Here is a 12,621-nt window from a genome sequence, read left to right as displayed (position 1 = left end):
GTCCAGAGCACCTGCCTGACTTTCCCCACATACAAAGATGTGCCCTAGGGCATGTTGAGGCACCACCCTTCTGTAAGTGGGGAAAGACAAGGTTCCCTGCTTATGGAGACTGAGCCTGGGATCTCTATTGGTGTGTCTCTGTAAGCGGTGAAAGCCCATATGGGCCCTGGAGTGGAGGTATGGGATCTGGGGAATCCCTGTCATCTTATAGCTCCATGCCAGGATCTGTGCAACCTCAATACTCTGTGTGAAGCATGGGTCAGCACAGGATCTGGCACAGGTCACAGAATGAAGGCTTGGGTGCCAGGAATTCCCTGGCTCCTGTGCCTCTGTGCCACCCTGTGCTGGTAACCATGTACCTCCTTATGAAGCAGAGATTGGCGCAGAACTCAGTTTGGGTCCTAGCATGGAAACACAACACACCAGGAGTTCCCTGGCTCCCTTGCCACCACATGCTTTGTTGCCAGGACTCACACCAACCCATGCTTCATGTGGAAGAATGGGTCAGCATGGGTCCCAGCATGGACACACAGGGCACTGGGGATTCCCAGCTCCTGCACCACCCATCACCTTACACCGGCCTACAGGAGGACTCATGCTAACCCATCCCTCTGGATAAGCCATAGGTTGGTATGGGATCTGTCACTGGCCAACTGGGCACTGTGAGTGTATCAGTTTGGTTGCAGGCCAACTGGGCTCTGCAAATGTATCAGCCACTGGGCAGTTTGGTTTGGAATCGAGGAGGAGGAGTTGGGAGTGAAGCAAAGACAAGTTTTACTTATAACAGTAAAGATAAATTTTACTTATAGCAACAAAATAGCAACAAAAAATATGTTTTAGCAGCAAAATATGGTTTACACGTATAACAGTTAGCAAAAAGGTTAAGCTAATAAACAATACAACAGTAAAAGTTATAAGTTGGCAGTGATAATAAGAACAGACAGATAAATTGACAAAGAGTTCCCACTTGGTTGGCAACTTATTGATAGTCCCTCAGTACCAGGTACACGTCAAGTTGATCCAGCGAAGTCAGGCGTCCCCGATCAACTCTGTCAGAGGGAGCACTGGGGAAGATCCTTCAGTCAGGATCTGGTTCTTTCTCACACTGGGAGTCTGGAGTCCAGGCTTGGAACAACAATGACCATTCTGTTCTGTCCTTCCTACTGGTCACCAGATGTGTGCGTTCCTTTATATCTTGTCCTATGCTAATCTGTTATCTTTAGAGCCACTCACAATCTTACCCTACAGCTGTTACCCTATGGGATTAAAAGGTGTTAGAAATTATTATAACAGGTTACTGCCTAAACTTGGGTTTACCCAATAAGCATATCACACCACATCACTTTGGGGTTTGAGATTAGCATTTTCGCCTAAGTTCAACCCACTTGGTTACTTCCTTTTGGAATTTTTTGAAATATGTTAATTATACCTTGTGGTCAGGTTTGTCATTTTTACTGACCTTTAAGCAAAAACCATTAGGTCAGCTAAAGTTTGCAGTTTTGTTTTTTAGTTCCGCTTCTTGGGGCCCATGTTAGTCTTATGATTGGTACAGACAGTTAATTTTAACATTACAGTTATACTTATGACAGACAGGATACGTCTGTGGAAAACAATCTTGCAAGCTTTGCCTTAGCTAATATTAACTATTATGCCATTGCTAGATGCTCTCAAGAAGAAAATCTTTTTCCTATAATTTGCTCATTAACCCCTTTGATTCTGGCCATCACAAGGATCCCAGCAGAGAGCAGTGGTGCCATGAGGGGGGTGTGGGGCTGTCCCCTGTGTTCTCAGCGGTGGACCCAGAAGTGGAACAGAGATACTTCTGGTCCACTTCTGGGTCTGCTGCGGAGTGCATGGGGGGCCCCACCCCCCGGCTTGGTGACTGGTGCTTCTTGGGTCTGGGTGGGCACCTAGTGTTTTCCTGTGGCTGATTGCTAAGCTGGGGGGGCATGGGGGGGGTCCCCCACGCACTCTGTGGTGGACCACCCTGTGCTCCCTTGGGACACTCCATCTGCCCACCATCTCAGCATTCACGAGCTGCACCTGGGTACCTCGAGGTACGTAGAAAAAACATATAAAGCTGTGTCTATGGCCGAATCACTGATTCTCTGAATCAGAATCGAATCTTCAGATTCAGATTTGGCTGAATCGAATCGGGACAATGATCTGAATCAGCTAATCAAATCACCATCCCCTGAATCAGGCCAAATCCGAATCCAAAATGAATACTGCCTGCTTCGCATACCCCTAGTGTCTATATAGAGCTTTCAGATGGCTGAATATGTTGTGCTATATAAGTACCCGATATTGTTAGGTAAAGGCTTGCCATACAAACTTAGTGTAGCTATGGGCACTTCAATGTGATTTAGCCATGATATGTGATTGGCTTTATGTGATTTATTCACACACACATCTTATTATTGTAACCCTCACTACTTATTGTGAAATTATTGTGATAATACATCTTTTATCACCCCTTACCCTGCTCTTCTTTTCTCTCTTCACAGTGTATTTGATTCACCTTTGGTCCAGTCCATCAGTGGTAGTTGAGGCTGATCTGCAGTTTATTATTATTTATTTGTATGATCACAGTGACTGGGAGCTGTGGTTTCAATTCTGTTAGGTCCCATGCAGACAGAATAGAAGATGGTGACTCTTCCAAAGAGGTTACAAACTAAGTACAAGACAAAAGCCAACAGAAGAATGAATATAGGCAGAAAGGGATTTACCAGGGAGTGGTGGGAAAGTGCAAAGAAACAACAGAGCAGCATTGATCAGCACAATAGACAGTAATCTCATTGTACCAGCAGTCTGTGTTCTTAAGCTTCTGACAGATAGCGAGGCATTGAGAGTTTTGAGGAGGATTTTGAGAGAATTATAAGCTAGTGTACAGATACACGTAAGGGGTAACTGCTAAAATATGTAGATTAGAATGAAATATTATCATTACGAAAGCTAACAGACAAATAGATTGCATTTTTTATATAGTCACATGTAAAGTTAGAACAGGTTTGTTATGGAGAGGGGAGGGATGGGGTGGATATATACCCCAGTGTCCATTTGTGACCTGGCTCATCCCAGTTTTGGGCTAGGGCAGCTGAATATCTCTGATTTTAACTTCTGCTGGCAGGTCATGTTAAACTTCCAAGAAGAGATGGCACCATTTCAAGTTGCACAGAGCAGCAGTCTGTACTCTCCCCAGTGTAAGATGATCAGTGTGCTCCTAACCCAGTGCTGCCCAGTCCCTGTACTGTGCAGGGACTCTGCTCACCAGCTCCACAATTACCTCCTTATTCCTATTAATATGAACAAGGAGATGAATAAAATGGTGTGCTGGGACTAGGTTCAAGTGAGTTGCTATTGTATAGCCCATTAAATAAATTTATGTGACATGTTTTTTTCCTGAACCTTGCAAGCTCTCAGATGAGAAAATTCTGCTTGGGATCAAAGCGCTCTTGGCCTGCCACCACATGTAGACAGTAGGCTGTTGCCAGTTCATCCTGTGCTGTGTTTTCTGCTCAAATTGATCGTAGCCCAGAGATGTTCCAGTATCTCTCTGGCCATCACCATAGGTTCTCTGCTCCTCATGGCCAGGCTCTGTGCCACCTTCCTTACCTGAACCATGCTTTGTAGTACTCCATGCTTTCTCTCAAGGCTTTTCTGGCTAATGTTTATTTTAGAGGAGTCCATGAAACCCCGGACACTGTCCTCTTGCTCTTGAACCCCTCTGTTTATGGTTACAATTTGTTGTCATTACTTGCAGCCTCAAATCTCTAGGAGCTGAAAGTGCTGCCCTGGAAGGAGAGAAATGTAAAAAGGGGTCATTTTTCCATCCTTATCCTCTGCTTCCAGGAAGTTTCTGTGCTTCTATAACTACAGCCTCCTCCTATCCTTGGGAGACCATGGGGACAGTAAATCTTGTCCTTCTGTGGCTTCAAATGCTGTAGGAAGTTTGCTGGAACTTTTTCAGGGCTGGGCACATGCACTTTCCGTACTCTGGGAGGGGTGCCACTCAGGCACACCTGGCAGCAATTTGAGAAAGTGCCCAAGAGAAGGCTGGACTGGGACACCGGAGTATGAGGACTCTTCATGCTTGTAACTCTCTCTTTTCATTTTCCAGAATGCCTCAACTTGGGAGCCTACACCCTTGTGTGGTTCAAAGTATTGCCACAGTACCCGCTAGATAGGTTTTCAAGCTGCTCTTCACCAGGATGGAAGATGATAGGGCCTGGAGGAAAGGATAGGGACAGCTACTTGTTTGGGACCAAGAATAAGCAAGTCTTTCCTGGCAAGACAAAAATCCTGGCTTGAACACCACCTGCATCTCATTATTTCCTCATTAGATATGATCTAGCTCCATCTGGTTATGGATGTGACTGGAAAGCAAACTAACTTATAGTTTTGTGCCTAAAAGACAGTTTTCTAGCTGTGTACCAAAGTTTTTAGTACTCTACCTCTGCACTGAGAACATGTAAGCATGCAAGCATAGACTGAGCATGCTTAGTAGGCTACACAAATATATGTGTACCTGAGCATCTAGCCCATGGAAGAGGGATGTGGGAAGAGGAGCCTCACATGTTTTAGGCCTAGCAGCTGAATTTGTAGGGTACTTGTTCAGGAAGGGAAAAATTAAGGTCCTGTGTTCACCTAGCCCAGAGGGTGTCTGTACCTGCATCTCTCTGACTTTCCTACATGGGTCTCTAATCACCTTACCACCATTTAGGCATTATCTAGTGCCATATTCTTTTCTCCTGTTTAAGTTGAACCACCTGTCCTGTTCCCCCAAGCACTCCAAGGAGTGACTAGAAATAACAGTCACAAGCTGGCAGAGGGTAGATTCAGACTAGACATCAGGAGGCGCTACTTCACTGTCAGGGTGGCTAGGATCTGGAGCCAACTTCCAAGCGAAGTGGTGCTGGCTCCTATCCTGGGGGTCTTTAAGAGGAGGTTAGATGAACACCTTGCTGGGGTCGTTTGACCCCAATAGTTTTTCCTGCTATGGCAGGGGGTTGCACTTGATGATCTCCTCAGGTCCCTTCCGACCCTACCAACTATGAAACTTGGATTCACTACGCATTGAATAACATGGATGGAGAACAGTGAGTTTCTGTTTCCGTTGGAGCAAGGGCCTATGCTATGGTCACCTCCGCTTGAGTACCTTACATCTCACTGTGCTAGAGTGAGATTATTCTTTTCTTTCTGGCTCTACATACCTTATTCTCTTTTCTGCCCACAGGGCCAGGTTCAAAAGAAGGCTGGGGGTAGCTCTGGTTAATGCCTACCCTGTAGTGTGGTACAGTAACATAACAAGGAGGTGTGCCTCTGGTTTGGTGGTTAGACAACTGTGCTGGGAAATCTGAAAGCTACAGATTCAAATCCTCACTTGGCAGGCACAGGTTAAAACTTAGACCTTTGAATTCTTAGGCAAGTGCATTAACCATACAGTTTAGGCTACAATATAGCAGGGCCTTCCTCCATCCAGCACCCATTAGGTATAGGCTTCTGCGGGACTCGTATTTTCACGTTAGGTGAACAAGTGGATCCAATATACACATGTGTACGTAGCTGAAACTTTTCTGACCGATGTGTAGCCTACTTCATATGCTTCATATCCACATGGATACTTAAACATCTACAATTCAGGGGAAATAAAATCACAGTCTGTATGTAACTGCCAAAAACCCCACAAGGTCAGGCAGGTGGCATTTAGATGCAAAAAAACCCATAGAACTCTTCCTTTTTTTAAGACTCCTCAGTGCCAGTCATGTAGGTGTCATGCGGGTCACAAGCAGAATAAAATTGTGGTTTAAAACTGACATCTACATGCTTATATAAAGGTGATATCTTTCACTGTTGCCTATTACCAAGCAGCCATCTTCAGAGAAACAGGTTTACAGACAGCCTGGATCCAGTGGCCTTTGCCAAAGACTTAATGCCTTCTTCCTCCCTCTGCTGTCCCCATCCAGTACAATGAGGCTGAACCCCCCTCTTGTTTCCTATTGCTAGAACAGTGGGCTGGAGCAGGTATCTTGATGAAAATACAAGGCATTATTAAGGAAGAGGTTTCTAACAATGGGAACCAATTCCATTCTGTCCTGTTTGAGTCTTGAAAATCTGTTAATTCATCTACTTTGGTAACACACCATCATCTTACCCTTAGGTCTGCATCACAAAAAAAGCAGCAAGAATGAGGAGTATCCTCCCATCTTTTGTACTAACTGTTTTTCAGGGATTTTATCAGGGTGGAATAAAATTGCATTTGGCTTCTAAGCCCCTTTATGTGGATAATAGGAGGAATAACCTAGCCAAGTTGCCTCACATAGTGTTTGCATACTGACCTCAGAGATCCCCTCCAGCATCCCATCTTTGCAACACCCAGCATCAGGCCTCAGCTCAGAGAATCTGTACCAGGTGTGATGCTGAGCCCAGAGCCAGTTCCTGCATGGCACAGTTGGTGAGTGCTGGGGTCACTCTCCTGCAGTGCACACGAGGGCAGTGCCTCCATATAGGCTCTCAGTACTCAGAGTTAAAGCCCCTTGATTTCTTGGAAAATAATGATTTCTGATCCCAGGTCACTGGGACTCCTTTTACATTCCTCAAGAGACAATTATATCAGAGAAATACCATAGCTAAGTTCCCTTCTTCTCAGGGTACGGAGGATACCGGTTGGCAAACAGCAGTACAAGGTGTTCAGGGAGAGTGGAGCTTCATCATGGGGGCACCTGGGGAGCCTTCTGTGACTTCCAGTGGGATTTCCAGGCTGCCAATATCCTCTGCCAACAGTTGGATTGTGGAATTGCCCTATCAATCCCAGGAGTGGAGCTCTTTGGAAATGGGCCCATCTGGAATGGCATCTTTGGCTGTGAAAGGAATGAATACCACTGGAGGGACTGTAGTGTAACTGCACTGGATGCTGCGGAGTGTCCTCGTGCGAGTGCAGCCAGCGTGGTGTGTTCAGGTGAGCAGCAGCAGGAAGGAAGAGAATCTGCACTTTGCAGAGAGATGGGGCCAGACTGTCAGAGCTTAGAAATAGGTTCCTTCCCTTGCCTTCTCACTGAGAACATAGTGTGAGAAATGTCTCATTTCCCAGTTCCTCTCATGCTATTACTGGGGATAACTACACTGCTTCCTTGGTGCTTCCAGGGGTGTCCCCCTCAAGGATGACCCTCTCACGCACTCTTACTTAAGATGTGCCACAACTCTAGAGCACACCGGTTAGATATCTCAAGAGCAGTGGCGGAGGATTTCCTTGACGAAGCTTAACCACCTTATTTTCAAGTTTGGTGCATATGGAGCAGAAGTGGCAGGGTGAGAGGGGAACCCTCAGGAAGTACCAGGGAAGTGTAGATGAAACCATGATTAGTGGTTTTCAGAATGCTGGCTTGACTCTTACATTTCAGGATGCCCCGGCAGCCGGTTAGTGAATGGTACCGAATGCTCTGGAAGAGTGGAGATCCAACATGGAGACACCTGGGGAGCTCTCTGTGAGTCCCACTGGAATCTGCAAGCTGCTCATGTCCTGTGCCATCAGCTAAACTGTGGCTATGCCAAGTCTATAATGAGAGGAGGCCTTTTTGGCGAAGGTGATGGAATTGTATGGAGACATGCTTTTCATTGTGAAGGGACAGAATCCTGCCTGTGGGACTGTGTGCTTACTGCACTGGGTAAGCGGCCTTGCTCCTCCAGAGAAACAGCTGGGGTTATCTGTTCAGGTAAGTTGTATGTACAGAGATATTAAATACAGTTCAACTCTGCGCCAGATGTAGATCTTTCTGAGCAGGTTCATTGACCTTGATGCAGAGTAAGTAGGGATGGCATTCTCCTTTTCCCCATAAAGGCCAAAAAATCTAGGGGCCAAAAAAGGCTGTTTGGACATCCAAAGGGTATGTGGCTTTCTGTTGCTCTCCATGGCCACATAAGTACTAACGTTAGATGCCTACCTAGCTGTCAACAGGGCAGAAAGCCTGTGTATTTACAGGTAGGCATCCAAGGGTCCAGACTGGTTTGTGTATCTGGCCACCCAGACGTGTCATTGGGGCACTGTCACTGACATGGCCCCTGGGACCCCATGCCTCCACTCTTACCCCTGCCCAGCACATACAGCAGCAGTTAGCACATAGGAGACTGCACAGAGCTAGACAACTCTCAGTAGCCGCACAAATGCACACAAGAACATTGGTGTAGGTGTCCAAATGAGCAGTGGCTGAAAATGGTTATGTGGATGACCAAACGATATTGGCATTCTATTACCACATGGGAATCAACATCTCTGGGTGGCCAGTTCACCTCCTCCCGCTTTATAGATGCATTGTTTATGGCATGCCACAACCAGCAAGATGTCCATGGACCTGCAGCTCAGTCTCACTCTCAGGCTTGTTGCTGCTGGTAAGGCAAAGTCCACAAAAGAGGACGCTGAGCTAGGTTAGGGGAGGGTCAGGATACACTGTGCTGCTTCTATTTGCTGCCTCAGTTTTTCCCTAGGGAGTTGCAAAACAAAACAGAATTTAAGGACCATAACCTATGGGAGCTAACCAGAGAGGGATTCTTGGAGACTCTCCCTGCTTTTAACTATGGCCATCTGTGGGGAGAATTGTGGCAGTGGGTCAACTCTGTGGGAGACCATGGATGATTTGTGGAGTCCATCCAAAAGAAGTGGACAGACCTGAGTGATGGGCAAAATTGCACATCCTTAAAGAGAGGCAGGTTGTTATAGGGAGCTTTTCTGGGAAGCTGCCGGTTGATGCATGAGACCCTATTGCACCTAGTGGCCACCACAGTCACTGTGCCATGGGCCAGCAGTGTTTGTAGGACTCAGGAACTGAGCCGAATTATGACCTGCTCAGTTCATCTGTGAAACGCTCCCTTCAAACTGAAGGAGGGCTGAGTCAACCCTGCTGGGACAGCAGGGAATCTGTGATGTACACATGTCCAGCTTACAGCATAGGGTCATTTCTGCCATTAACTCCAGTGTAGTAGGAGGATCTGCCTGACCACAGCACTGGTGACACCCTGAAATCATAGGAATGTAGGGCTGAAAGGGATCTCATGGGGCCATCTAATTCTGTTCCCTGCTCAAAGTAGGATCATCCTGAATAAACCATCCAAGCCATGTGTCTATCTAAACTGCTCTTGAAAATTTCTAGAGATGCCGGAGAGTCCGCAACTTCTCTAGGTATCCTTTTTTAATGCTTGACCTCCTTCAGAGGTGGAAAGGTCTTCCTAATTTCCATCCTAAATTTATTTTGTTCCAGTTTGAAGCCATTGCTTCTAGTCTTGTCCCTTATATCCACAGAAGAAGTCTGTCTCCATCCTCTTTATAATTGCCTTCAGGTATTTGAAGACTGTTATCTAACCTCCCCTCACTCGTCTCTTCTTCAGAATAAAGAATCCTTTCAGTCTTTCCTCAGAACTCATGTTTTCCAAGTCTCTTAAGTATTTTTGTCTATCTCTGCCAAACTCTTTCTAATCTGTTGATATCTTTCTTGAAGTGTGGGGCCCAAAATTTAGCGCTGTACTCCAAGTGAGGTCTCACTTGTGCCAAACAGATTGGAAGAATCACTTTCCTTGATTTGCAAGTAACACTCCTTTTTATACAACCCAGTATGTTGTTGTTTTTTCTTTCTTTCTTTTCTTTTGTTGCAACCAGGGCACTACTGGCTCATATTCAGCATATGATACACCGTAACCCCCCCGGTCTTTCTCTGTAGTACTGTATGCTAGCCAAACATTCCTCAGCTAAACTTTCCCCAGTCTGCATATAATTATCCCCTCCTTTTGAAACACCTTTCAGCACTTTCATCTAATTTATATGTCCTCATCTTACTAAAGAGATTATCATAGGAGACAGTGTCAGAAGCTTTGCTAAAATTAAGGTATTTCACATCCACTGCTCTCCTTGCATCCACACATCGTGTCACCTTATTAAAGAAGGATATCAGGTTGGTCAGGCATGACTTGCTCTTGGTGAATCCATGCGGACTGCTCCTGATCACTTTGTTCTCCTCTAGATGCTTTGAAACAGATTCTTTGAGGACCTGTCTCCTGATATTTTCTGTAATTCTCCAGATTATCCTTTTTTCCTTTCTTGAAGATGGGCACTATAGTTGCTCTTTTCCAATCCAGCACCTCACCTGACCTCCACAACTTTTCAAAGGTGATAGCCAATGGCTCTGAAATTACCTTAGCCAGTTACTTCAGTACAATTGGGTGCATCCCATGTAGATTTACCAACCTGAAAGCAACTAGCTTCTTTAAGTAATCCCTAGCTCATTCTTCCACAATTCCAGGGAGTTTGTCTCCTGCCCCGCTCCACTGGTTTTTGCTGCCAACTGCACTCATCATCTGGTAGCTACCTATAGTAACCCGCCTCTCCTTAAAGAGGTGTGATTTTGCCCATCGTCTCAGCTCTGTCCACTTCTTTTGGATAGACTCCATGGATCACCCATGGTCTCCAACAGAGTTGGTCCACTGCTACCAGAGTTGACCCCTTATTTGTGAAGACTAAAGTAAAAAAAGGTCTTTCAATACTTCAGTTCTTTTTGCATTATCAGTAATGAGACCTTATGCCATTAGGGATCTACTCTTTCTTTGTTCTTCCTCTTAAAATGGGATTCTACAAATCAGAAGTATCCCTTGCCATTTGCATCTGAAATCCTTCTTTGGCTTTCCTGATTTTTCTCCCTTTATACTGGTGTCACGAGCAGCCTGTGTGATATAGCTGTGAATTAAGGCCAATGTAATTCTAGGGTGCATCAGACAGGGAAGGCAAAATATAAACAGGTACTAATACTGTTATATAAAGCATTAGTGAGATCCTGTTTTAGGGTACAGTGTGCAGGTCTGGTCACCAATGTTAAAACAAAAGACAAACTGAAACTGGAATGAAAGAAGGGCCACTAATAAGTTTAAAGTATTGGAGACCTTTTCTTATGACAGAAGATTAATGGAGTTTAGTTTGTTTAATTGTTTAGTTTAGTAAAACCGTGACTGAGGTGTGATATTGTAATTCTCTACAAGTTCATGAATAGAATGAATATTAGGGAAAATGAAGTTTTTTTGCCTGTAAAACAAAATTTCTATAAGGTCAGATGGCTAAAAAATGGCTCTGGAACTATTTAGATTGGTAATTAGAAAATGATTGTTAGTTATCAGAGAAGTGAAATTTTGGAATTATCTTCCCAGCAAACAGGTGAGGGCAAGAAACCTATATCTTTGTAAGTCTGAATTGGATACATTTATGGGGAGGTATAGTAAGAGATAGGCAAAAATGACCAACAAACACAGACTTGAACAAACAAACAAAAATCTAAAGCACAGATGGAAAATAATCCAGTAATAGCATGCAGCAGTGGGGGTAGGAGAAAATGTGGGCAATCTTGTACTTAACAGTTATCATATGGTTGCTTGCAACTGTAGGAGACTTGGGTAAAAAACTGTGCAATCCCTGCCTCTTGTATTCCTATGTTACGTTACTTCAGCAAACAAACCTATAAATCAGTGTGCATCTATGCATTATTTCTAATTAAATAAGAGCAACTAAAATTATCCACTTCATTCCTCATCTCTGCTGTGCCCAGGTCGCTCAGGATCCCTCAGACTGTTGGAAGGAGAAAGCCAGTGCAATGGGCGAGTTGAGATTTCCCTTGGAGATGTATGGGGCAGAGTCCTGGATAATCAGTGGGACATGAACGAGGCCAGTGTAGTGTGCAGGGAGCTCCAGTGCGGAGATGCTGAGAAAGCCTATAGCATCCTGAAGTCTGAGCAAGAGACAGGCCTCGTGGGGCTGAGAAGTGTTCAGTGTGTGGGACATGAGCCTCATCTGACGCTCTGCAACATCTCCTTGTCTGGGACAGTGCAAGCAGGAATTGCTGAGGATGTTGGTGTCATCTGCTCAGGTGACTTCCTCTGAAAATCCTAATAACATGCTCTCCCTGTGCAGGAAAAATGTAACCCCTCCTAGGGCCTGCTTCCAGCCCACTGCAAGCTGTGATCCCACCAGAATGAATATCTGTGGCTCCTAATGTAACACTTCATTTATATAAAAATATTTATATAAATGTATTTATAAAAATATTTATATAAACCTATTTATATAAAAGTATACCTGTTATATGCAGAAACAAACATAGCATCATTATTACGTTAATGCACTGCAGTCATCTTTCTCTCTTGTAGCTTTGCACTGGAATTTTATTTATTTATTTGGTCATCAGAAACTTTCCCAATGAAATAGCTTTTCACTTAGAAGTCTGTTTTCATTAGAAATGCTGGGGAGGGGAGGAGGGGGGGAGGAGCTCCCTGGGCACCCAATGAGATCAGTGCTCTCCCCCCCACCCCATTTAGGGCAGTCTGCCCTCACTCTCCTGTCACACCTTGATGTAAATAGATAAAAATATGGGAGGCTGCCCTAATTGCAGCCCTGGTGTAGTGGGCCAAATACACAGCTCCAAACCACCACTACACCATGTCCCATACCTCGCAGATGGCATCCAGTTCTCCTTACTACTCCCCTGGCCCCTTACTAGGCCACACTTGGCCTCTGACTGACACATGACTCAGGTCCTTGTTGGTAGATCTTGGCCCCTCACTAGACCACTCCCTTGACTTGTCTCTGGGCTACAC

General features: G+C 45.0%; 1 protein-coding gene across 1 annotated transcript in view; it reads left to right on the top strand.

Annotated features, from left to right (window-relative positions):
• The first annotated feature begins 8,336 nt into the window (after positions 1-8,336).
• LOC102560977 (scavenger receptor cysteine-rich type 1 protein M130) overlaps positions 8,337-12,621 on the top strand; it is a 70,551-nt gene continuing 66,266 nt past the window's right edge. The window contains exons 1-2 of the mRNA XM_059726247.1: positions 8,337-8,385; positions 11,577-11,894. Of these exons, the coding sequence (XP_059582230.1) occupies positions 8,337-8,385; positions 11,577-11,894 (367 nt within the window). The remainder of the gene's footprint in view (positions 8,386-11,576; positions 11,895-12,621) is intronic.

The sequence above is a fragment of the Alligator mississippiensis genome, chromosome 4 (genome assembly GCF_030867095.1).
Source record: "Alligator mississippiensis isolate rAllMis1 chromosome 4, rAllMis1, whole genome shotgun sequence".
Lineage (NCBI taxonomy): Eukaryota > Metazoa > Chordata > Crocodylia > Alligatoridae > Alligator > Alligator mississippiensis.
This window is presented reverse-complemented; position numbering and strand designations above follow the sequence as displayed.